The sequence below is a fragment of the Oreochromis niloticus genome, linkage group LG5, assembly GCF_001858045.2.
Source record: "Oreochromis niloticus isolate F11D_XX linkage group LG5, O_niloticus_UMD_NMBU, whole genome shotgun sequence".
Classification (NCBI taxonomy): domain Eukaryota; kingdom Metazoa; phylum Chordata; class Actinopteri; order Cichliformes; family Cichlidae; genus Oreochromis; species Oreochromis niloticus.
The window spans coordinates 35,977,246-36,003,361 of NC_031970.2; the positions used below are offsets into that span (position 1 = coordinate 35,977,246).

The following is a 26,116-nucleotide window of genomic DNA, read 5'->3' on the forward strand; positions in this document are numbered from 1 at the left end:
CACTACTGTACAGTTCTGTGTAAATAATCATTCTGTACATACGATAATTTTTAATCCTACAACTGTTTATAACTTACATAGTTCACATTTCTGTATAACTGTCAGGGTTCGTACGGGTGCTTGAAATCCTTGAAAATGCTTGAATTTTAATGTTGTCTTTTCAAGGTTGGGAAAATGCTTGAATTTCAGATGTGGTGCTTGAAAGTGCTTGAAAATGTAACTGTATTTCATTCACCACAAATAACTATCTGATTAAATAGTTTTCTTATCAGATAGAGAAATAAAAATGAGTCGCAAAATGTAAAAGCAAAATTTCCCTGCCTGGGCTGCGTCTGTTTCAATATGTAACCCCGCCCCTCCCTCGGACAGTCGGGGATGAGTGCGCTAACATACCTGTAGGTTGCTGTTTAAATGAGTGTATGATGGAAAACGACAGTGGCGGAGTTTGCGCTCTCCAGTCGCATGATAGGTGAGTGCTAGTAAATAATTTTCCAGTAAGTGTACGTTACGCATGCAATTTTTTAAAATTATGATTATTATTTTGCTAGCTATCAAACTCGCTGGAGAAATGATTGAAATGCACTGAGTGTGATGCAGTATGGCAGCGCTATTATGGAACATGCTGTGAACTTAGCTAACATTACTTAGCAGTGATATGAGTTAATTTACTCAAGTGAAAGCTTTAAACATTAGCCCGATACATAATTAGCCAACTTAAGGCTTTCTGATTAACCCTCTGGGGTCGACCCAGAGTCTCCATTTCAACTTGGGTCGAACGTGCGGACTTCAAGCTATATACCAGTGTTTAAACTGTGTTGATAGGTCACGTAAAACCGGTGTTTTTTGTTTTTAATAAAACAGTGGCGTTTACTCCGGGAAGAAACGGTAAAAAACGGCGTTTTCTATGGAGAGCGCTAGCAAAGACGCTTTGCTTGTGAGTGAAAAAAGAAAAAGAAAAAACACTCCTTCCCTATTGGTGGAAAAATGTACCATGTCGACCAATCAAAAAATGATATGGCAACATGTGCAATTTGGTCGTTTGGGAAGAGAGGGAAGTTTTAGGAGTGACCGGCGAAAGAGAGAGAGAGCGAGTGAGCGAAAGACAGAGAGAGAGTTTTGATACGTGAGAGATTTGTGACGTTTGCCGTGTTTGGAGTCTCAAGTTAGTGTGTTGTCTTGTGTAGTTAGTGTGTAGTTTTTGTTTTGTGTGTCAGTTCTACTAGTGAATGTCACAGTTGCTGCAAAAAAGCCACCAAAGGCAGATTGCAGTGTAAACGCTGAGTGACACACCTGCCGTCAAACCTGCAGGTTTATCCCTGTGGTTTATCATCTGTGTTATAGTGGACACAAACTATTTTTTGGAGTTGCATAAATAATTTGTGTGCCTTATTTGATGCAGCACAGCTGATTGTTCTGTAAATAGTTTTGAATGGTTATATAAAAAACTTCTGAGCCTTGGCTGCATTTTTAGGTAAATAGTACTATATAACTTTGTTGTTTGCAAAACTTGTTCATATTTTTTAAAAATGTCCAATTTCTATTTGCATTTCAAGTTATGAAAATGATTCCTTAAACATGCTTGTGGTTTTTACAGTCAAAAATATCACTTTCTACTTGTATTTTAAATTTTGTCTGAATTTAGATAAATTGTGCTGACACATTATGTCAAAATGAGATAATAACAGATTGGCAAGATAAACAGTTTTTAATGGTGAAATATAGAGGCCAAATCAAAAGTAGGTAAAAACGGCCAATTATACCCTGGACACCAGAGGGTTAACGGCTAAAAGCAAAGTTGTTACCAAGTACTGTTTATATTTGTGTGTATTGCTGCAGCTTTTTTGCGTATTAATTTGGTGCCTTTGGGTGAAATAATGGTAATATGAGGGATCCATATGGTCACAAAGAATAGCCACTTGTTTCTGTGCTACCAAGGTTCCCCGGCTTTCATTCAAAATGTGTTTATCGCCACCTACACATTAAACTACTTAAACAGTCAGTGCTGTTCTCCATGCCTGCCTGACTTGATGTTATTAGCACAAACACTTTAAAGGTGATCATTTAGGACTTCAGGAATAATACAGACAGCAATGTAGTTAGCAATAAAACAGTTTTGTTGGGAAATAACTTAAAAAACAAACAAACATCTGTCTCCTATTTTTTTGTCACACAGGAAAGAAGCATCAATATCTAGACTTATTTCTTTATTTTTCGTTTTTCTTTTTTCAACAGGAGAAGAATATCTCTAACAAGTTGATTTGTTCACATTTGCACATCTTAATTTTTAAGTGAAATGTGCATTTTGAGTTTATACACTAAGTATATAAGGTGACCGTTCCTTTTGCAGTATTTTTGTGTGGTGCGTTTTTCTATGTCCTAACAAAAGGGGAGCTAAGGTGTTTTTTCACATGGTCTTACTGAGGTGATGCAAATTGAAACATGCATTCTCTTTTTTTTTTCTTTTTTTTTGGCGGGGCAGTGCGGCGGGGGGGTACTGGAAAAGCTTAAAAACGGATCTTGAAAGTGCTTAAAAAGTGCTTGAATTTGACCCTGAAAAAAGCGTACGAACCCTGAACTGTATATCTCAGATTTCTGTATAGTTTTTTTATTTCATATTTATATCCTGTACATAGCTTGTACTCACTACAGCCTGTACATACTTATAGTTATAGAATATTCATAACATACTTCATACCGTGTACATTATAACATACCATAATAGACCCATTTCTGTAATATACTTACACATCTCTATTATTGCTAATATATATTGTAATATATCTATACCATGGCTAAAGCACTTCTGGATGGATGCAAACTGCATTTCGTTGCCCTGTACCTGTGCATGTGCAATGACAATAAAGTTGAATTCTATTCTATTCTATTCTATTCTAAATCATCTCTTTATTTATGTCACACAGGCTATTTATTCTTTCTAAATAGGTCTAAAGTTTATCAATATAAATATATCTGGCCTACGTCAAAATAACCTGAACCATACTGGGAAGCAATGCAATATGAAAGGGTTAATTTCATAACCAGGTTGTTGGCAATGGATACTGTAATATACTTGTTGTCATTTGAGACTGGCAACCACAATGAAGCCTCTAGTGAAGGTCTACTTTTACTTAATTGCGTCTAATTTCTTCTACTCATAGGCTTTGGTTCTGTCCCCAACCTTTTCTCCAGCATCCTGCAGCTCTTGTTGTAGGATCTTCCAACCCCCAACACTTTCACTAATGAGGTATCCAATATTTTTGTTATTATTGTTATTTTTCTTTGGTCACTAATAATTAATTTTTATTTGTAATTAACAAAGTATGTGGAAAAAAAGTCCCCAAACAGAGGGTGGTTACATGTCCAAATTTATTTATACAAAAAGCCATAAAAACAATTCACATAATTCACATAATGATTGACATAAGATTTACTCCCCTCATCAATCCAGAGATAGGTGATTACATTAAAACAATCACACAAACTGCAACAAATGTTTGACTGATTCACATCAACCAGTCATGTTCAAATACAGACACTTATGAACTACTCTTTACTCAAACATTGTGTAAACACACTTTATAATAAGTGATACCAAAAGACATGTAGTGCACATCTTTACTTTGTTAATGTGAAGTAACTTCACCTACATTTATTTCTCGCCGAGTTTTTTTGTTTTTCCAAACTTATCCTACACTAAGACACACAATGTTTTTTACATGGAAAAAAAAAACAAAAAAGATGTTTATAGTGCTACAGTAGCAACAAATGAAGATGAGAGTCCTGCATCAACAAAAACAAGTAAATACCAGAGTAAAATCTGTTCATCTGTAAGAGGTTTGCTTTTTCAGCCTTTACTGTAGGTACTTGCACTCACAAGTATCTAAAACAATTTAAAAACATGTGAAACATCATATTGGTTCATAAAACCTACTAGAGCCATAAACACTGGCTTACATTTTCTGTAACACCTTCCTTTTAGAGGAAGTTAGTGTCTTAAACATTTGGGGCAGCAAGGATTTTTTCAGACAGGCAACATGGTTAGGCATTTATAGTTCCTGAACTACTGCTCTGACTGGCTTTTCAGTTCTTACCCACTTAGTGACTAATGTCTTACATAGCCATACCAATCTCCTCAATCTTCCAGCCACTGGAGTTTTTTCCAAACTTGTATACAAGCCTCCGGCCATCGACTCGCTCCAGAATCTCCCTCTTATAGTAATACCTGCAGGTGGAGAAGTTTCAGTTACTTGAAGTTCAGCACATAGCATGTGATCCCCTTCATCATCTGGTGCTCAGCTTAAAACAACCAAGCATTTTACATGTGAAGCAAAGAGTCTTAATGAGCCTGCCATAACAATTTTCTGACTTTTGTGACCTGGAGGAGCTATGTATCCAATACAACTCTGATTAGGTGGGCTAAAGTTGGGTTCATGGTTAAAGCAAAAGTATCTAAAAAGTATCTTAAAAGTGAAGAAGCTGTTACTGCAGCATGTGTTTTTAGCCTTGTCACAATATTTTCTGAATCATGTCTGATTCAAATATCTGATTAAATTGTTGAGATTGAGGAAGAAGTAAAGGAAGGGCTGCTACAAGAACTCACCTCATTGCACGGCTGAGCTTTTCATATGTCATGCTGCTGTTTTTCTTCTTCTGGCCCCACATCTGAGCCACAGCCTCAGATTTGAGGAACTTAAAGACACCCTCACGGCGGTCCTCCCATTTCATTAGACCCTGATTCTTTTCTGGGTGGATCAGAATGTCTCTGATGAATTCCCACAGGTGAGTGCCACGAGGTGCTGAAGACAGTGGGATAAAATAAGCTAAATGTCTGTTTGCATGTGCATGCTGTATTAGCATAAAGCAAGCAAGAAGAAAAGATAAATATCTGTGGTCTAGTAAAGATGCAAAATAAATGCAAAATAGAATCTGTAAAATAGTTTCAGTGTTCAGATGCATGCCTACTGAAGCTGTTTTACATTATGAGTAAGACAACATTTGTGGGCTTACCATGTTTGTTTTTCTTTGGATTGTCATATATGTTGCTGCTGTGCTCTCTGCTGACTTTAGGAGGTCGCCCCCGTGGTCTTTTCAATCGGGACTCTCCTTTGTCTGGCTTAATGTGCGCTTCTGTTGATGAAATGGTGACTTGTCAGAAATGAATATAAATACAGGGAATGCAAATAACTTCAAATGTTTTTTGTTGTTGTTGTTGTTTTTTCCTGTTTACTCACTTGAAATCGGAGGGTAAGAGAACTCGGGGTCAGATTCACTGCTGCCAGACTCTGGTGAACCGATGCTTGGAAAGCCAAACATGCCAGCTGAATACATGAGAGATACGTTTTTGATAACATTCTTGAACTTGAGTGATAACAAGTCTTGACAAACATGAAGATAAAATACTAACTGTTGGAGGAGGAGCTGTACTCGCTGTCAGAATGATTATCAGACAGGTAGCCAGTGTCTCTCAGTGGTGTCATTGGTTCCATGGTCAGACTAGTCAGATCATAGTCATCCTGATAGTCAAATTCTCTTTTGTTGACAGCTTCTTCAGCTGTAAGTAGAAATTAGCAAGTCCACTTGTAAACTAGTCCACATAATATGTCAACTTTGAACATATCTGTACAAGATGTACCTTGACCAATTTTAATTGTGCTGAGTAGAGGAAAGTTTTGTCCAAGGTTGTCCAAGAAGTTGTCCAAGAGCTGACAGGTCTCGTTCAGTTCTTGTCCTGATAACATCTGCATCTCTGGGGGAAGGAAAGATTACGAGAAACAGTTTACATGTATTTTTCATACATAAAAATAATTCTTCCCCACATAGCTAGATGGTAAAAATACTTCAATTATGTGTGGATATTTACAGCTGTTACGTTCAGTAAATCGTTCCTGAATAACATAAGCATTTTACCAGGCATTTTGGTCTTGTGTTCCTGTAGACTCTGATAGAGGTGTGGGCCAAGCTGCACACCAAAGATCCCAATCATCTGTTCTCGGTTCATCTGGCAAAGGGTGGAGCCATCCATGGCACAGTTTGCCAGACTAAGGGTGTTTGCATCGAACTTGGTGCTCTCTACTTGGTCACTGATCCACTCCAACACATGATCTGCTGTCCAGTAATTAGGGCTGATCTGCCTGTACCCCTGACCTGCAGTGACAGCCAGGGATTATTTATTATTCCTTAGCTGTGCAGATACACAATACACACTAAGCTTTAGCATAAATTTAGCATATTTTCATAAAACCATGACCTCAGTTCATACACATAGGTTTGAATGTTTGAATGTGACAATAAGGCATTTTTAGTTTAGCTTAACTCTGAAGCCGCTCTCTAAGGTCAAACAAATAGAGTGAAACTGTTTTAACCATGAGGTCACAGCATTCTTCTGTGTTGCGGTTGTGCTGAGTTAAACATTACTTGCCTGGTAAATCATTAAGTGAGTGCCTAAATAAGGTCAAAGCAAAGGTGAGCAAGCTGGCTGAAGTTTGAAAGAGAGCGTCTGTTTACTGTGAGATTAGTCTTTAGCTAAAACTAGACTGACCTGGTTAACTAAAGCTTCAAAGCCAAGAGACTTAACATTTTGAAAATCTTTTGTCTGACACAGATCAACCAAACAAGTGAATTGTATGACAGTGAAAGGTCAGAAATAACATGTCTCTTCTCACCACCTATGTTGGAACTGTATGCTGGATTGCTGATTTGCAGAGGACTGACGCTGGAAAGCATAGTGGTCTGCTGTTGCAGCACATCTGGCAAACCAGTCTGATACATGGTTAGGTTAGCATGAGTCAGAACAGTGCTGAGGCACGGCGATGACATGGAGACACTGTGAAATATAGAAAATGCTTGTTTACATACCAGAAAAACTAACAAACAGGAAACCAGCAAACAAAGCTTATTAAAAGCAGGATCATTGAAGCGTAAAGCGATTATTTTAGTTAGGTATGTATATAATTTACCTGATTACAACACTGGCCAAAATATGATGAAACAGAAAGACGTCCTAAGACAATCCAGTGTCAGGATTCTGCTTGGTTCTGCTGTTTGAGTACCACTGCCCTCTCTGCCTGCTGGAATCTCTGTATCCACGGCAAAAAAAACGCACCTGCTTTTACCTTTTGAGCTTTATAGTTGTGGGGGATGGACTCAGGTAAATTCAGGGGAATTCCACCTGAACATGGCCACGCCTCCATTGCTACTCCTCCCCCACTTTCCTGAGAACTTGATCAACAAAACGAACCTGCCCTGCCTTTTACTCTCAGCTTATATTTCTACATCATATTTTGTACACTGACTGGGCAAGCTTTTATGGGTTTCTTTTTCCTTAGATTTTTGTTGCTTAACATTTCTTTTGTTCCATTACAGTTCTTACTCTAGGTCCCTTTTAAAGTACTTATGTTTTTAGTACATTTCTACTGTTTTTGAACTAACTTGACATATTTACACGTCAAGGTATTGACATAGACACGTTTCACATCAATGAGGAAGGGGTGTGTGTGATAGACATTTGCAAATAGTCACAATCTAAAAATAGACACAAAGAGGTACCTGTCCTGTGTGGACAGGTACCTTTATCAGTTTTACCAGTCAACACAGGCCAACAGTGATAAAAGAATGTTATCTAGGTTTTTCAAAGTTCTACTGCACCCAGCTGCCTTGTTTGACACACACTAAGCTAAGTGGTAACCTCATATTTTCCAGGTTATACACATAAACACACACAGACACAGAGAGAGAGAGAGAAAGAGAGAGAGAGAGAAATAGCACAGAGAAAGATTTTCATGACAAGAAAAACTTAATTGAACCTTTGTATCGATCAGCCTGTATCTTTAGTACTTGTGTTGTGAACATGAAAATATGATTTGTACATACAAAATATCCAGCAGTAAGTTTTTGCCCAAAATATGTGCATTTTCTATCTAGGCCTTGATGTTCAGGATGACTGACATTTATTTTATGGACCTGGCTCACATATTTAGCCAGGTTTATGACTTCTGTGCCATGTCTGACCTAGACTATGCTTGTAGACTGCACCATATCAAGCTTTTTGACCCATGTTTGTGTGGGAACTGAGCTGTGAGTCCTAAAAGCAACACAGATTAGGCCTAAATGTGTCTGTTTCTAATTTACTCTGATTCCAAAGGCTCTACCAAGCTAAAACAAACCATACCAGCCAAACTTCCTATCAGTGCACATAGCCTTCAGCTCAATTCATGTTACCAGCAATGGCAATAGCTTAATGAAGTTATGTTGCTTGTTGACTTTAGAGGTGCTGTAAATTATTCTTACTCTGAAACTCTAGGAGCAGACAGCAGTCAGTACACTGTATGCCAGTGTTTCCCTTGCTCCAGTCAGAACTGTACAGTGTCCAGCTCTCTTAACATTACCGTACCTAGATACCTATAACACAGCTCAAAGCCTAGAGAAGTGTAAACCTAATCCTTATAACAGCAAAGAAATATCAGTGGCCATATTGTTAGTATTGGGTACTAATACTTGTTTAGATAAACATCAGAGGATACAAACACAAGAGGGCATGTTGATAATTATTCCATCCTAATGGTAAGATAGTCAGTATTTTGCAGACACAGTGTGTAAGTAGTCTGTTCAGGTGTCATGTAGCAGAAAGAATCAGGTTTTCTGTGTTGCAGCAAACCAAAGCTAATGCTTAGCCTGGCTCAGTGCTGATACCTAGTGGTTAGTAATCTCCTGCCAAAGCCTACGTACTGTATTTGTTCTGCTAATATAAAAAAAGATCTCTTACAATATGGGTTGGCTTGGCCAATACATGGTAGAAATACAGAAATATACAGAAATGTATAGAAAGAAATACAGATACACCATAAAAATGTACCATGGAAGTACTGTCATTTATTGCTTTTTTTTTTAAGGCTTTAAAAAGTGACATGTCATTCTTGTTACGTTTCATGTCATATTAGAGTTTTGTTGTACTCTTTAATCTCTTGGGTGACTGTTTAGGACTAGGGTCTGTGGTCCATTTAAAACAGTGTTTTTCCCTGTACTCTATCATTGATTCCAAAAGTACTCATGAAATCCAGCAACAGGAAGGTATGGTTTTCCACACGGCTGCTGTTCTGCCATGTAACTACCATAAATTGTTTTAACTCAGCACAGCGCAGCACAGATATTCATTTGTATGCAAATAAAAATAGACATTATGGATTTTTTTTTTTTTACTTAGTGTGTTGAAATGTTTTGCAGTGAAACACAAATATGCTCACAGCAAGAGAAATAACAGGAGAACACTGGAGAAATGAACTCACAAGTCATTTAACCAAATCAAAGTCAAAGTAAACTTTATCGTCATCTCTGCTATAGCCAGTGCAGCATACAGAGAGATGAGACGACAAGGCTCCAGTTACTTTGTATTTTTAAGTTAGGATCACAAAGAATAAAGGTATAAGACCACAAAAGAACTCATGCATCAGGCCTTAAAGTCGAATGTTTAAAGATTTCTTTTGATTCATGCTTGGGGACATAGCAATAAGCAGACATCTGGTTCAATATTAAGCATTGCAATTATGAAAGGCTGCTTTCAGTGATAGGAACACCAGGAGACCAGACCCAAACACTTCTTGTTTGCTGAAATACTTGTTTCATACTGTTTTGAAAAAGAAATAGCTAGACAGTACCAGAAAAAGAATGTGGTTTTCAATTTAAAAAAAATCATCAAGTTTAGCTTCGGAATAATGTGTGTTGGACTTCAATCATTTAGAATTTAGGCAACTTTTATGTATATCCGACATGACATTTTTCACAGCTCATCTGACACTTGGATCTTCAGTTCTTTGTACTTTGCGTCTCTATACTTGGCTTTTGCTGGAATCAGAAAACTGAGCTAGAGCAAAATAAAACTCAGTATTTAGCAGTTTTTTATGTATTCAACTCCTATATCACAGAGGTACAAAATTTACTGTTCTCAATATTGTTCCTGTTTTAATTAGGCTTTACTCATAGAGGCATTTTTGTTGAGAGTTAATGACTCTCCAGCACTACCATCAGAGCATAATAAATTGATCAGTGTTATTAGGAGAGAATTTAAAGGTCCTGAAACATATCACTTGTCTCAGGTCATAAAATCAGGGTGAGACGTCACAGGCTCTTATTCAGAGTGAGAAGAAATATTAGGTGTGGACAGGTGGTGACGTGTGTGTCCCATAATCCTATTTCCTACTAACCTTTGGAATCTGTTTCAGTCAGTAATTGCTAAAGAACATTCTCCCAGATTTCACAACGCTGCTCACTCAGTTTCCCCAGCGGATTACAGGAATGCTACACAACTGGTCTTTGCTTTCATCGCCTGAAGACTAACGGGCAAATTCTTTCATCGCTTTCAATTCATGCTCTTTTTCGTCACCCTTCATTACTCTACCTGGTCTATTGCTAAAGTTGGGGCATTTCGCAGATACCGTATAACAAAAAATATGCCTTTATCCCAAGCACAACCCACATTAAAGTTTTACTATGACCGCCTTTCAAAAATATAGTTTCAATAAATGTAATTAGATTTATGCAACATGATGAAAAATTTAATGGTGTTTACCTATAATTATGTTGCAATGACACCAGACATCTCAAACAGCAAAACAATATTAACTACAAATAAAGAACCGTGAGAAACCCAGTAATTAACCTTAGTGTGTGAAGAGGACTCTCCATTTGCATGAACGAACTGGAGTCTATTAGATAGATATGATACAAACCACTGCAGCGGAGTACCTGTAATACCTACAGCATGTTCTACAGCAGCACTGAGGTCTAGCAGGACAAGCACAGAGATGAGTCCACTGTCAGAGGCCATAAGAAGATCATTTGTAACCTTCACTAAAGCTGTTTCTGTGCTGTGATGAGCTCTGAAACCTGACTGAAACTCTTCAAATAAGCCATTCCTCTGCAGATGATCTGTTAGCTGTTTCACAACAGTATTTTTTCTCTAATGTTTACAACTGTATTTGTGAAGAAGTTCATGAAGTCAATACTAGTTAACATTAAAGGAATGGTTGGCTCAACAGAGCTCTCACTTTTTTGTCAGCCTGGCTATAGTGCTGAAAAGAAACCTAGGGTTGTTCTTATTTTGTAAGATGTTCTAGCTTTATGAAGGGTTTTTTTTTAAAATAGCAAACTATTTCTCCAGGGTAAATAATGGTCTTCTAAATTTGTGATATGCCATTTCCTCTCCAGCTTACAAGTTATCGGCTTAAAGGTGCTCTTTTGAGAGTTATACTGGGAGTCAAGTACCTCTGATTTGAGACTCTCTTTGGATACTATAGCTCCTGTGAAAGAGTTCTATGTAGCTAGGAGGTAAAATTATTAACAAGGTAATCAACCTCTGTTGGAGTAGCGTTCAGGCAGCTGCTGTGCTCTGTGTTGGTACAAGGTACTGAAGAGGATAACAGTGGATGAAAGAGCAAATGTGGATACAACTGTATTATTAAAGTTTGTGCATGAAACTGTCGTATAGCCTCTGGTGTAAAAAGGACCTCCCGAAGTGCTGAGACTTGCATTTTAGTGCAGTCAATCTTTGACTGAATCCACTACTGTTGATAACCTCCAGGACATGGAGTGGGCATCTAGGGTTGATCATAAATGATTTCTGATTTGAGAGCAGCAGCAGTTTTTGACATGGGCAACATGGGCGGTTGCCCAGGGCGGCATCGTGGTGGGCACGGCATCGTGGTGGGCACGGCATCACGGGCATCGGCAATAAAAAATTTGCTCATACTCATGCTGCCCCGATGTCATGCCAGCGCATACTGGGGATGGCATAGACAACGATCGGTTTTCTAGCGCCCATTTGCTGGGAGTAAGGGCGCCCTCGTTTGCGAGGTGAGCCTGCTGCTTGCAGCACAGGGAGGAGAGGGCGGGGTGGCGGGGGATTCTCTGGCTGGCTGGAGCAGCATCTAATAACCAACTCGCAAAATAAAAGAAAATAAAAACAAACCAACAAACAGGAAAACACCGGACATTATGATACAGACTCATAATCTGCACCAATGTTTTTTCGAAATTCTACATGCAAAAAGTGAGCGCGAGAGCCCTCGGTGCGCCTGCTCGCTGCTGAAGTCAAAGTAAACTTTATTGTCATCTCCGCTACATACAGTCCAGTATATAGAGAGACGAGACGACGAGGCTCCAGTTACAGCAGTGCAAGTAAACAAACAATAAATATAAGAAGAGTAAGACAATAAATATACACTTTAGGACTCGGGGTAAAGGGATCAATAACAATTTAAAATTTATAATTTAAAGTTTAATGATTTAAAGTCTCACACACAACCCATCGAAAGGGGAGGGGCCTGCTGCTTCCAAATACAGCACATTTCATTCATAATGTTGTAAATCCAAGCCCATTATGTATTCATGATCTGAATCCTGGGTTGTGCGAAATCCCAGCAATAAACCTTAGACAAAGCGAATCTGTGAACTAAGGTGTAGGTCTATGTTGTGGTGATCCTCTGGTTGGGGGATGGGTGTTCATACTGGAGTGCAACATTAAAACTAATGGAAGATGGACAAGAAAAGGTCAAAGCCAGAGGGAATGTTCGCCCAGGGCGCCAAACAGGCTAGGACCGCCACTGTTTGAGAGCATTCTTCTTTGCATAACCTGCTGGACTTTCTCAAGTTTATTCCTCACCACAGAGCTGGTCTTCTTAATAAGTTTGTCTTGTTACTCTCCCTGTCTGTTGTGTGGACACCCAGCACACAACCACAGCCACAGCAACAAATAAAGCAATGACCTCCATATGGCTCTTCCAGTTCAATGCAGAGCAACGACAATGATGTGCTAGGAGTTAGATGTTCTCATCGGCTAGTGAGTCTTGATTTCCAGGTCATTTTTTGAGCTGGTGGGTAACAGATATCTCCGAAAACGTTGGAGCACTTTTGCAAATATGTGATGTCTTGATAAATTGAGCAGATATTTGAAGTTTACACAGCTACATTGTCACCTGAAAATATCTTAAAAGTTTATTTTGTGTCACAGAAATAGTAATATTTTAAACTTTTTAGACGCTCTCTTCTCCGTCATTGACACATTTGAGTTTTGGATGAAATGCATTCTGGGACATTTGGCTGCACCAAGTCAACACAAGTCACCACAGACACATGCTCAATAGAATGACGTGAGCGAAAAACAATCCGGGAACTTTGAGAGTACTTTGAATTGGAACAGTACTTGATCTGAGACAGTTGAATAGTTTTAGACAGAGATGTGTTATGATTTAATGTTGTCAGTTTTTTGTTTTATGTTATGTTTAAGGATTTGTTCTCGTTTCCTGTTTTATTGTGAAGGTCTGCGTCTCATGTGAGTGTGTTCAGTTTTACCTCTGTCTCGTCTTGTTGATTATTCCCAGCTGTGTTCCCCACCTGTGTGTAATCTCCCTGTGTTTCCCTGTGTGTATTTAAGTCGCGTCCTCTGTCTTTGTAGTTTTGGCTGGTCCGTCTGTGTATCCACCATGTCTCATCCGTGTGTTTCCCTGCTGCCAACCGTCATCTGTTTTCTGCTGGCTGTTATTCGTGTTCAGGTTTGTGTTTCTGTTCAGGGTCAGTAGTTTAGTTTTCCCAGTATAGTTTAGTTCTCCGTTCACCATTTTGTCCATCTCTTTTGTTGTGTTTGCCTTAGTGGCACCAGCCATTTTTAGCCGACCTGGTTGTCCATTTTAAGATAAAGCCTCTTCTCATCCCACAACCTGGTATTCATCATCTTTTATGTTGCGGCTATGAGCCGGGTCGTAACAGATGACATCAGCTCCACACTCCACAAAAGCCCAGAGATATTAATTTAATAGATAATAGATATTAATATCCAAAATGTCTAGAAATGTAATGTTGTCCTTTGAGATTTTTGCATAAGACTTAGGATGATATAAAACTGAAGATTTAAACTGTTTTAGAACCATTACACTATGGAATATGGAATATGGTAATATGGTATGGTATGGAAATGTTAATTAAAATGTTAGATTTAAAACAGCAGAAGTTTTTTTTAAAAGTGGAATTTATTCTCTTCATTTAAAAACAGGACCCAGAGTTCCCAATCTCTCATGTCCACGGGTATTTTTGAAAACGGAAACTTTCCAATCTTTATTTTTTTTTTAAAAATCCCGTCCATATGTGCAGTTTTGAAAAACATATCTCCGTCCACATGTAAATGCTAAAATCCAAATGCTGGCCAATCACAAGTCTAGAAGCCTGGGGGGGCGAATAAACAGGGTTTTGTATCCTCACAAAACCTTAAATACTTCTGAAAAGTTTTGGTCTTTCTGGAAAGGCAGCTAATTTTGTGTTATTTTTCGAGTGTCTTCATCATTTCAAATGTTAATAACTAAAGACAGTATTTTGCTTGTTGTGTAGACTTAGGAATGAACAAAATGCATACAGCAAACATAAATTTAATTTAAATAAAATTAAATGTATTCAAAAGCGACATAGGGATTGGGGTTGTTACAGCGTCTGTGTTGAATGTAGAAGCTACGTCCGAAGTTCACTCTGAAGCCTCTGTCTTTCTAAATGGAGGGACAATAACTGCGTGTGTATATGTAAGCCTGTGAATACTGCAGATAGTAAGATTAACAGCAACAGTATTTTGTCTATATCCGCCATTGTAGTGTATCTCATGTAAACAATAACGTGGCGCACAGCGTGAGGTCAAAAACAGCGCACGCCTTTGATGTTGCATGAGTAAATCTGTATTTCTTGTCCACACGTAAAACGCAAAAACTGAGTTTTCAAAAATCTCCACCCTGGCAGGGGTTTTTAAAAATCTCCACTTTCAGTGGCCCAAAACGCCGTTTACATGTGGATGAAAGGCCCAAACGCAGAGAGAAATCTGTGTTTTAAAAAATACCCGTGTACTTGTGGACGTAGCCTCAGAGTTATCAACAGCTGTTAGCTGTCCAGAAGTTTGGAAAAACTTTGTTCCTTTATTTCATCACAGCTCTCCTGTGCTGTGATGTTCTGTTGGCATACTGAGAGAAACATCAGGAAGATTAAAGCTTATTGTAGTGATCAAGCAGGAGTCAAGATCTTCACCAGCAACTCTGTCAGAGGGAAATCGTCACTTCAGACCGCTAGGCCCTCCCCAGAAGATGGATAAACCCAGCATTTCATGAACAAGTGATAGTGACCTTTGCTTTCTGTAATGTTAGAAGTACTCACATCATCCTCATATAATGCACAGAGGATCACTTGATGTAATATAATATTGAGGACTGTAGAATGTCATACATTTAAACTATAGATTATCCTCTCTGGGTACTCTGGTATGAATGACTCTGAATTACTTTACAGTAAATAACAGTGTGAGAGAATTCAAGGTTTAAGTTTTTAGTTCAACATAACATACAAGAGAAGACTTTTGATTTAATGCTTCCAGAGAAAATATATTCTCTTCATGCAGATGACTACATTTAGTAGGTCTGAGATCAGCAACTCTTTAAAACACCAAACTGAGTAACTGACACCAGTTACATGACTGATAATCCCTTTGGCTTTATGTCTTCAACTTTATCAGTCAGACCACGGGACTGCAGCTTTCAGAGACGGTACATAATAAGGTACTTTAGCCATTGTACTGTCAGTTAACTGGAGTTACTACAAAATATGTTTTGTAGATGTTTACAGCTCCTGTAATAACAAAGAATAGAATCATCACAAGCTGTGAAGTATAAAGTTTATCCCTAAAATCTGCAATAAAGCTGATCCCTTCCTGTCCTGACACACTTCAGGATCTTAAGTTCAGCTGGCAGATGTAGCTGTTTGTTTAAAAAAAACAGTAAAGGTAGTTAGTTAGTGATTGGGCAGCCTGGTGACTCTTCTCTGTTTCTCATACAAACCATTTCAGTGTCTCATCTTCAGCTATATTGTGTGCATTTTAGGACATCCTAAAATGAAAGCCATCTCAGGTGTCTGTCTGCCAAACCAAAAAGGGTACATGTTACATGGACTGGGTTGAACATTCAAATATAATGCACTTCCTGAACCTCAAATGGGCCAAAGTGTTGCAAACCAGGTTTGCCATGGCTTCATCTTGAGCTGACTAATTCATGTCTTCATGTATCAATGTCATGGATGTGGATTATTTCAGTGCAGCCCGCAGTAAGTGTATTTTGGCTGAATGTATTCATAGGATGTCCATCCAGAAACATCCAACTCAACTGAATTTGAAACAGGGAAAACCAGAAAGAAAAACCAGTAAAAGCCAAAGAAAATGTAGGGCCATCTGTAGGGTCAAGTGGAACTGTGAGCCAGGGCATGTTACCACATACAGCTGTCACGGCAAAAGACGCAATGGGGGAGCTGAAGAACTATCTGAAGGTGCTGGAACTAGTAGGGATTTGATAGGTTATGCAGTCTTCAACACAACTCATAATTTACCTTCATGCAAGCAGTGTTTCCTATTTAGGAAACACAAAAATCATATCATAAGACAAAAGCTTTAAAAAAAGACAAAACGGTAAAAAGGTTGTCATTCTTCAGTATTTGTTACTCCAGTTCCTGGAGTTAACCTGGATAGGATATTATAGTAAGTAAGTAAAAGAATGATTAGCGGCAGGTGATAATGTTTGTTACTGTGTTTTTATCACCAAGTGTATCTTCCACACATTTCCATATGTGGAAAAGGCTTTAATTACATACAGTGAGGACAAGGGACATTTGGAAAGCTTCTTTTCATTGTGCTCCAGTAGCTGATAAAAGGATCATGTGTGTCCAACAGGGAATGGAGGACAGCAACATTCACCATGAGTTAAATGTTTACCTGTAAGGACTTTGACACGCTTCTTTTTTTATTTGATTTTGAAATAATCAAATGCTCCTAAAGCTTTAAAATAATATGACAGCTTTGTGCTTTAAAAAAAATCTATCGTATTAATAATAATGTATACTTTATTGATCCCCGTGGGGAAATTACTCTCTCTGCATTTAACCCATTCACTCAGGGACGCAGTGGGCAGCCACTAATCAGTGGCGCCGGGGAACAGTGTGTGGGGACGGTACCTTGCTCAGGGGTACCTCAGGGAAGCTTCCGATCATGGGGTAACCATGCTACCTACTGAGCTATCCCTTAATCCCAACGTCATCACACCCATGGCAGTAGCTAGTGATGGCGCTTGAAGCTGACGCTCCGGCGTGCGTGTAAAAAAAACCCAATACACAGCTGAAGAACTGGCTGTATCCCAATTCAGGGGCTGCAGCCTTGGAGGATGCGGCCTTTGCAGTTTACGTGGGCCGCGTCCCTGAAAACCGGAAGTGCGAGGCTTGTGAAATGGGACGGTCCAGCTTCCGTCGCGTTGCTCAGGATGCCTAGCAGCCATGATACTAACCGCTAGAAACGTTTCATACAGCATTGTTTGGCAGAAATGAAGGAGAACATTTTTTTGTTCATCTGTTTGTTTTTATATGAGCTTTGTTTGAATTGATAAGTATCTGAGGCTGAGACCATGGGACAGTATTTCTGTACTGAACAGTCATTTTAAGATTAGCTAGTATGACAATTAGCTAATGTTGTTCATGAGACTACACAGTAAAAAATGGAGTGTCAATATTTCAGAGTAAACCTGTTTTAACCTAGATAAAGTATTTACAACTCTATGAGGAGTAAACCAGCTCTAACATCAGAGTTAAAAGTCAGTGTAAAGTTCTTTTGACACATAGTGAAGATTTAACTCCACACAGTGTTGATTATTGCCAGTCCGCAGGTGTGCGCAGTCTTAGGCTACATTCACACTGCAGGCGAAAGCGCATCAAATCCGATTTTTTTGACCCTATGTGACCCATATCCGATCATGGTATGACAGTGTGAATGGCACAAATCCGATATTTTCAAATCCGATCTGGGTCACTTTCATATGTGGTACTGAATCCGATACATATCCGATGTTTTAGAAAGCGACTGCTGTTTGAACGGTCATGTCGCATTAAATCCGTCTTTTACGTCACTGACACAAGACAGACGCCAATCATCAGCGCCGGAGAAGATATCGCGAACGCTTTCTGGCCATCCAGTGTAGATGTCAGTGAAACTGTTGGGAAGACAACGTTGGAGAAACGTGAACATTTTATTTGTACTGTATAATCTGCAGATTCTGACAGAAATCTGCAACTACCCTTTGAAGCACCGCTCCTCTAAAACAGCAATAAGGATCATTATCAGGTTATTTACATTATTATGTAAATAACAAAATAACTTAAAGGAAAAATTGGGAAACGTAAAGTCCGAAGTCTTTATATTAAGGGCCATCAGTCAAACAATATTGTTTGCTCTGGGTCTAAACAGAGCGCGTTGTGCGTGACATCTTCTTTTGCGCATGCGGGCCGCTTTGAGCGTTCACACTAGAGCGCGTTTGCTGTCGCATTTTATGTGTAGTGTGAACAAGCAGACAAAAAAATCGGATTTGATCAAAAAATCGGAATTGAGCATTAAGACCTGCAGTGTGAATGTAGCCTTAGAGTTCTGACGAGCATGGAATTTTCTCCAGAGAGTTACCCCAGTCAGGTAATTGAAGTTAACTTACCCATACGTAACATTGTTTAAAAGGTATTTTTTAAACTAAATGGCTTTTTATAGTTTCACTGATGTCGAGTGAGGACATGTTAGCAGCATTTACCCATAGGTTTAATGATATTGTCGAGTAGCTACATGCTAACAGTTGCTAAAAGTTCAGATGTCACTCTCACTGATTCTCACTGAGTTAATATGAACCTAAAACATGTTAACTATGTATTTCTTCTAAATGCTGCCGAGATAATATAATTGTCACATGTCTAATGCCATAGTTTTAACAACTAAATTAGTGTTTATTAGTAAGCTAATAATTGCTAATTAGCTTCCGTAAGCGAACAAACTTTCAGAAAACGTAGGTAACATTACCATAAAGTTAACTCTACTGATTTATATTCTTTTAAGCAAATGCCAAAGGCATACACTACTTAAGATTTTTGCTTATTATTTAGTAACTAATATGTATTTTGTATTCATTAACTGATGTTAATGATATGTTAATGTATATCACTTGTTCACAGAAATAAAGTGAACTGCAGTAAGAGTGGGCCAATACTTGATAAGTAGGCTAAAGTCATTAAACAATATTAGATGTTAGTCACACTTGGCCCATTTGCAGTAACGCTGGCTGATAAAGATCTTTGTTAGCAGCAGAAGTATGTTAGGCTGTCTGACCTAACATTTGATGCTTTCATTAAAGAAGGTTAGAATATCAGGATAAAACAATATATCAATTTTTACTTGTTCAATACACCAACTTAATTATAAAACCATATTCTAACGTTGACAATCGTTTTTACTTTGACAATGAATGAGAATTACCTATATGCTTCAGCTTCATCTCATCAGCACCATTTGACCCTGTAACATTTCTTTTCTTTTACCTTACTTCAGTGTGCCTAAAATTTAACATACTAGAAGGCAGACAAGCTATGAAGGTGTTTGACCAGTCGGACACAGAAGTAGATGCAGTGGTATTGGAAGAAATAGTGAAGGGGTCACCGGGAACCTTCCGAGTCATGCTGAGCAATGAAGAACTTGGTAATCACTCACCATTCACATACATAAATATGTTTATAATAAATTTAAAGGTTGAGATTGGAGCATTAACAGCTACATTTAATGCTTCTGCTTTGATCATGTTCCTTAATGCACAAGTTCTTCTCTATCATCATCATCTTCAGCATCATTCTAAACTTCACAATGTGTGACCCTCCTGAAGAAGCAGCTGCCACTGAAGGAAGACAACCTAAAAGGCTATCCCATATAAACTATGAGGCAAAAGGTGTGGATAGTAGACATTGTTAAGTCTAATCTGGATGTTTGATGTGAAGTGTTTTTATGTAATTGTTCTCTAGTCTTTTTTAAGGTTTAAAAATTTCTGACTTTATATTTTATGTCTATTTAAGATGACTGAAAAAATCTTAACAACAAAGCCCGGTGGTGAACACATCATACAAGAGTATGCAAAAACCAAATCTCTGACAGACGCAACTAGAAGACAGATGGTAAACATACTTGCAGCCGAGATTACAGAAGCACATGGGTAAGAATCATAAATGTAGGCTATAGAGAAACATTTTTAGTATTGTATTATTTTTAATTGTGATGTTCAATGCCAATTGAGGGACGATCATGGCTGAATTTATACATTAGGGGCAGGGGATTGTTGCTCTGTTTCCATATCTACAAGACCCATATTCACAACATGGATATGTAAGTAAAGGGGACTTTGCAACATTAAACACATAATTGCTATCAGAAATTTTGATAACATTGTCATTCTGCATGTATTTAATTACATAGGAACATTACTACGATCCAGAAAGCGGTTCAGGATACCTTGCATGGTGGTTGAAGACCATTCAAAGAAAAGCTGCAGAGGAAAGAACTCTCTCTCCCAAAAGTTCACATATCATTTAAACCAGCGGTCCCCAACCTTTTTTGCGCCACGGACCGGTTTATGCCCGACAATATTTTCACGGACCGGCCTTTAAGGTGTCGCGGATAAATACAACACAATAAAACTAGTACCGGTACCGAAAAAAACAAGATTTATTCATAACACACGTGAAAAGACCCAGGAAAACCGAGTTAACGATAAAAACGATAACAAAATAACGCTGAAAACCGATAAAAACCCCGAAAACCATACATTTCACACCTGAGCCTCAACTCTCGCGGCCCGGTACCAAACGACTCACGGACCGGTACCGGTCCGAGGCCCGGGGGTTGGGGAGCGCTGATTTAAACGATACTGATGTAAATTGTAAGCAGGAGTCAAATTGTTTTTTCTTTAGTTGGTGGGCCAGGGTCGATCCAGATCACTCAGAATGGTATGACTGTGACTGTTTTTAATTGCCATTGTTGGTTATATAGGTAATTCTATCAATTGAATGTATTTTTGGAATAATTCTTTGTTTATTTGTCTGTAGGCTGGGACAGTGACATGTCTGCTATCTTGCTGCTGCTACATCTGCTACCACCATCAGCACAAGGGCGAAAGAGACCCAGCGCTTTGAGTTTATTGTTATCATTTTCTAGTTTATTCTGATTTTGTATTAATTCTTTAGGTTTAGTTGTCATGCCTTATTATCCCTACCTGTGTCTTCCCTCTGTGCTCTGTTCGTGTCCCTGAGTTTTGTGTTGTAAAACAGTCTGTGAGTTTCCTGTTTTACTTTGTAGGGTTGTGTCTCGTCTTGTGAATTAGGTTCAGCTGTGCTCCCCTCCTGTGTGTCATTCCCCTCATTACCTCGTGTGTATTTATAGTGTGTGTCTGCCTGTGTTCCTCGTCGCGTCGTCTGTGTTTCTCCGCGTCTCTCTGCCCAGCCTTCTTCGTGTCATCCCTGTGTATCTCCCGCTTCTCTTATGTTTTCAGGTTTGTTTGTTAGTGTTTCACAGTTTATGTTTATGTTCAGTTCTGCCCTCACCTTGGTTACTGTCCACTGTAAATAAAACCGCATTTGCATCTCCACCGCCGTCTGCATCTTGGGTCCTCATTCATTCCACCACATGACTGCTGCCCCAGCCGTGACAGTACAGCAGCATGTGGACAACATCACCCGAAGCAGTCAGTCCTACATTCTTGCTCAGGGACCCACAAGAAGCAGCATTCATGCCTTCTTCATTGTAATTGACAAGCATGCACTTCCATGTAAAGTGGCAGGTTCAGTAGGAGCCCTTGATGAACTCTTTAAGGTCCATCATATCTTTGGTATATCATGCCGTTCATCCCTGACCAACTTTTTCACTTTTCTGCAAACAACTATTTACAACACTGATATTGGGGAAACGTCATATTGCTTTCTCATCATAGTACTGTATGCTACTGTGAATTGTAAGGGTTTGTTACGTTAATGAAATGACACTGAAATGAGACACATAATAAATGCTGTTACTGTAACCTGTATGTTTATTGTTATTTCCATAATGTTGTGTTAATGTTTTGTTGTTAAATTTGACACTAAATTGAGTAGAATTAACACTGAAAAGTTTTATTTAAAGCACCACACCACATTTGTCATATACTGTTCCATTTTGTACAGGACATTGTTGAAATTATAAACTATATATTCTAGTTGTCCACTTGTCAGTAATTTTTGAGTAAATGGATCTCACTGATAAATCAGTGGTGATTCACCTGCAAATGTTTTTACAAACATTGTTTTTTGTAGAATTCATCAGCAGCTGTGAAGAGATGTATTTGAATATCTTCTGGTTCCACTTTTCCTAACCTGGAAGCTGAGGATGGCTGATTTCTGACAAGGACACACACCTCAGCGCTTATCATGGGTGTTACATCCTCCGTGCACCAATTCCAGAGAAAACGAGAGAGTCATTCATTAAGAGTCACTCATTAAGACCAGCCAGAAATCTGTCCCTTTCTGGCAGCTGTGGAAACTTCTAATAAGAAAGTGTGCATTCTAGAACAATGCTGGGTCGTGTGTGATGTGTCATCATATGAGGATATTACATTTTGACTTAATTCTGCTCAATTAAGTGTTTTGATCGTTGATCCAGTATGGCAGTTTTGTGTTGTGCTGCAAGTTAAAACCCATTGTCCTCATGAGCACAGCATCTAACAACTCTCCTTAAAAAAGTCGATTGACTTTAACTGGACACAATGGTTTCCAGTGGGAGATACATTCATCACTCATCCGTGACACTGGAGAAGTCACCTGAGTGAGTGATAAAACATTTTCCAGAGGAACTAAACTTTGTTGTTGTTTCTTTGGGCTCAATTTCAGCCGCTCTTTAATGCACCATGTGTGGTGTGAGAGTTCAGCACAGTCAAGTACTTTTGTAACTAACGAGTAAGACTAATTAATCCAGATGTTATTTTCTTATTAGGTCAGGGCTAAAACTGAACATTGTTATAACGTAAAAGTAATGCTGTTGTTCAACACTGTATTGTAAAAGTTGTCACGGTCCTGGTTAATTGTGATCATTCCCACTGTTTAGTGTTCTCTGTGCCTCCCTGATGTGCCTCGTGTCCGGCTGGAGCCTGCACCCGTTCCTGTCTCCGCTGGAGGCTCAGGTGAACCGATCCAGCAGTTTCCCTCGTGTTCAGAAGGCTCAGGGGGATGAGCTCAGCCATCATCACAACCACCATTACAGTCTTCTTTACAACAACATATACAGTCCTTTGCCCAGTTCTTAGCTCAGGCATCAGCTTTGTCACTAGCTCAGTCTGCAGTTCAGTCATTTACTCAACCACCAGCTCCACTTTAACCACAACCGTCACTACAGTCTCTGGTTCAGTCTCCTCTAGTTCAGTCAGTAGTCTCCATACCTTCTGGCTCTGCTTTATTTTGCTTTTGGTGGACTACCCTTCAGTTCGTTGCATGGATCAGGGGATTTATTCTGCCCCTGGGCTGGGATCCATGTATGGGTTATTAGTTGAGTCCCCCTTTTTGGCCCAGAGCCTTCCAGACCTCCTAGGCTCCTTCGCCACAGCACACTGGCTCCCGTGGTGCCAGATCTCACTTTTCCCTTTCAGCTGGACTGGGTGTGAGATCCTCTCCACCACCTCGAATTCTCTGGTCCAGCTTGGGCCCAACTTCTTCTTCTTGAGTCCTTTCCAACAGACCCACTTCATCTCTGGCACTGCATGCTCCTGGTGTCTGTACTGCTTACAGAACCATAACTCCATCGCTCCACCTGTAACTTAAAAATGAAACTCCCCAGAAAACCCTCATGGACCTCGCCATGCGTCAACTCCACACAATCAGAGATGCTCTACTCCAAGCCTGTAACCCTGTCATAAGAAAACATTAGCCATTGGTTAAATGTTAAGATTGTTCAACTCCCAGCTCCACGTGGAGCCTGTATCCTAGAAGACAAAGCTGTAAATTAAATCAAACTTCACATTTGCAACCAACTGTAGATCATAAGAGTAATGAAGTATTCAGCATCACAAAGACAAGTATCATGTGCAGGTTTTCTCAAATCATTAAACCCACTACTGTTGCCATAATTTGCCCCAAATCATAGATCATCCCAATTTATTCCACATTGTAATCAGTGACTTTCCTTAAGCAATGTCATTCCACTCATTTATCACTATGAGCTCAATAGTGGTCAAATAATGAGCCCAACATTAAACTATTCTGTAATCACTGCACATCTTATTTTTCTCATGTCACTTGTCTGTCTGTGCTGAATGCTCTACAAGCACTCTTAAAGAAAAACCAACATTAGCAAAACATATGAAGCATCCTGGAGGTTAGGCCTAGGTCAACAGGTTCCAGAGGTGCTGTAAAAGGTCATAAAGTTAACAATCTGCTGCAAAAAGAGTGACACTTGTTTCAACACAGGATGTGTCTCACACTGTATGCTCATTTCTCCCACTGTAACATTCAACATTTTCCCAACAACAGTGTAATAGCACAACCAACATACAGCCTGTAAACACAGTTCCCTTGACACAAAATCCAGTAACCATGTGGTAGAAAAAACATTAACCATTAGTGTGTCCTGCTGTAAATCACATGATTAAATCACATGATTAACCCTCTGCTGTAGAAAAGTAATGGAAATGTTAGCGCAGCGCAGCTGTATACACACTTTCTTACAGTGTCCTCTGCAATGTGAGCAATACAAGGTGATGAATAACACACCGCTGGTAAATTCACAGACACAGAAAGTGGCAATTAAAAGGTTAAATCGGCACGGCCCAAAGCTCATGCAACCTAGGATGTTGCTGTCATCTTTCTGCTCCTGTAAAAAGAAACACACATAGATACATCCACCCTTTTGTCATGTCTGGGTGGAGGTGCAATCTTACATACTGGTGTCAAATCAGTTAAGTCAGTCAACTCTTGTCAGTCCAGTCAGTTCCCCATTTTTTATTTCACTCATTATTTATTCATTCAGTCATTCATTCATTGCTGATAATGGAATCTATCATCGCATTTCATTTCCACCCTCAGCAATATGATGCCATTTCAAAAAGAAAAAGAATTTAGACTGGATTACCTCGCTGAATCCTTTTAGACAGGGACTTGCTTTCTGATTTCCCAATAAGTGGCTTTCTCCTGAGCCCATTTAATGTGGAGAAGCTCACTTGCAAACGTCGTATATCGCTTTTAATTCCCATTATGCAGGCCTGCTTAAAGAAAAGAGATTCCCAAACAAAACTCTCAGTGCACTGTTCAAAAATAAAAAATAAAACAAAAATAAAATAATATTCTTCCTCTAAAAAGTGAAAACCACCAAATCTAAAACTTGGTGAAAAAAGAAAAATGCATCAGCCAATTAAATCCCCAAAACTTTCATCAAGCAGCCACACGCTTCACACAACCGCAATATTCTTTTAAGTAATCAGTTTCTTCCTTTGTCCCCAGGTGTGTGCCATGATAAAACCTTCCCCATACATCAGAAACAAAAAACTAAACGAAAAACCTGCTAGTTTCACTCATTTAAACCCTCGCTGCAGGATTCTGTTCACCCCTGCTATCGTTCAATCATCTTCCCCAAAATAATACTAATTCACTAGTCTATGTATCACCTCTCAACCCACTAAGTGAACCAGAGAAGATGATGGTAACAGAATCGCCTGCTTGAATATGGTGTTTGATCATCTTGAGCTTCATTACGTGTGTGTGTGTGTTCGTAGGTGTCAAAAGAGAATATTGTATAATGTGATCAGCTATATGAAATGTATCTTTTTATTTTATCATTAAGCACATGTCTACGTGACTTTTCACCTAATAACTTCTGACATGAACTCTTCTGTGATAAACAACTTACAGCTTCCTCTTTCTGTTTTGGAAGATACAGACTTAGAAAAGGGGAACCTCAGCTCTGAGTTCTGAGAATAACTCTTTACACACACACACACACACACACACACACAGAAAAGTATAAATAAAAAACGCAGACAGAGATGAGGCGCAGATCCTGTGTTTCATGGCTGCCCTCGCGAGTTAAAGAAAATCTGCAGTGTTTGTGTGTTTTCTAACTCAGGTGTCTCAGCTGAACAAAGAACGGCAGGGTGATTTAAAGAAATCCCCTGTCATTTAAATTGGTCCTTCGAGCTTAGCGATGGAAACAACAGACACGTTTCTGTGACTCCAATAAGGTCTGACTGCTGCATCC

The 26,116-nt window shown here is 39.1% G+C and overlaps 1 protein-coding gene and 1 long non-coding RNA gene across 7 annotated transcripts; one reads left to right on the top strand and one right to left on the bottom strand.

Moving 5' to 3' along the window:
* Positions 1-240: 240 nt before the first annotated feature.
* Positions 241-20,549, top strand: LOC102078369 (uncharacterized). Of its 4 annotated transcripts, XR_001224532.3 has the most exons (5): positions 18,380-19,558; positions 19,702-19,802; positions 19,927-20,063; positions 20,174-20,233; positions 20,324-20,549. It is a non-coding gene; the product is annotated as an uncharacterized LOC102078369 (long non-coding RNA). The 4 variants fall into 4 exon arrangements; XR_003220242.1 differs by adding an exon at positions 241-469 and having other exon boundaries at positions 19,412-19,558; positions 19,740-19,802; positions 19,927-20,549; XR_003220244.1 differs by adding an exon at positions 13,567-16,113 and having other exon boundaries at positions 19,412-19,558; positions 19,927-20,549.
* On the bottom strand, positions 3,347-7,117 carry elf3 (E74-like factor 3 (ets domain transcription factor, epithelial-specific)). Of its 3 annotated transcripts, none has more exons than XM_005452189.4 (9): positions 6,957-7,117; positions 6,666-6,823; positions 5,908-6,144; positions 5,633-5,746; positions 5,405-5,551; positions 5,232-5,318; positions 5,008-5,127; positions 4,601-4,796; positions 3,347-4,222 (listed from the first exon to the last, which is right to left on the bottom strand). In XM_005452189.4, exons 2-9 carry the CDS (start codon positions 6,814-6,816, stop codon positions 4,111-4,113), a joined length of 1,164 nt encoding a protein of 387 aa, XP_005452246.1. In that variant the 5' UTR covers positions 6,817-6,823; positions 6,957-7,117; the 3' UTR covers positions 3,347-4,110. The 3 variants fall into 3 exon arrangements, 2 of the variants coding, with proteins under 2 accessions (XP_005452246.1, XP_003446550.1); XM_003446502.5 differs by having other exon boundaries at positions 6,663-6,823; XR_002062095.2 differs by having other exon boundaries at positions 3,970-4,222; positions 4,601-4,845; positions 6,663-6,823.
* Positions 20,550-26,116: the final 5,567 nt, after the last annotated feature.

Bases quoted from the DNA above. Each gene is read 5' to 3' on its own strand.
- elf3 (XM_003446502.5), bottom strand. From the start codon at position 6,816: ATGTCATCGCCGTGCCTCAGCACTGTTCTGACTCATGCTAACCTAACC. The intron at 6,145-6,662 runs GTGAGAAGAGAC...CTGTCACTGCAG, and splicing joins ATACAGTTCCAACATAGGTG to GTCAGGGGTACAGGCAGATC. The intron at 5,552-5,632 runs GTACATCTTGTA...TTCTACTTACAG, and splicing joins CACAATTAAAATTGGTCAAG to CTGAAGAAGCTGTCAACAAA.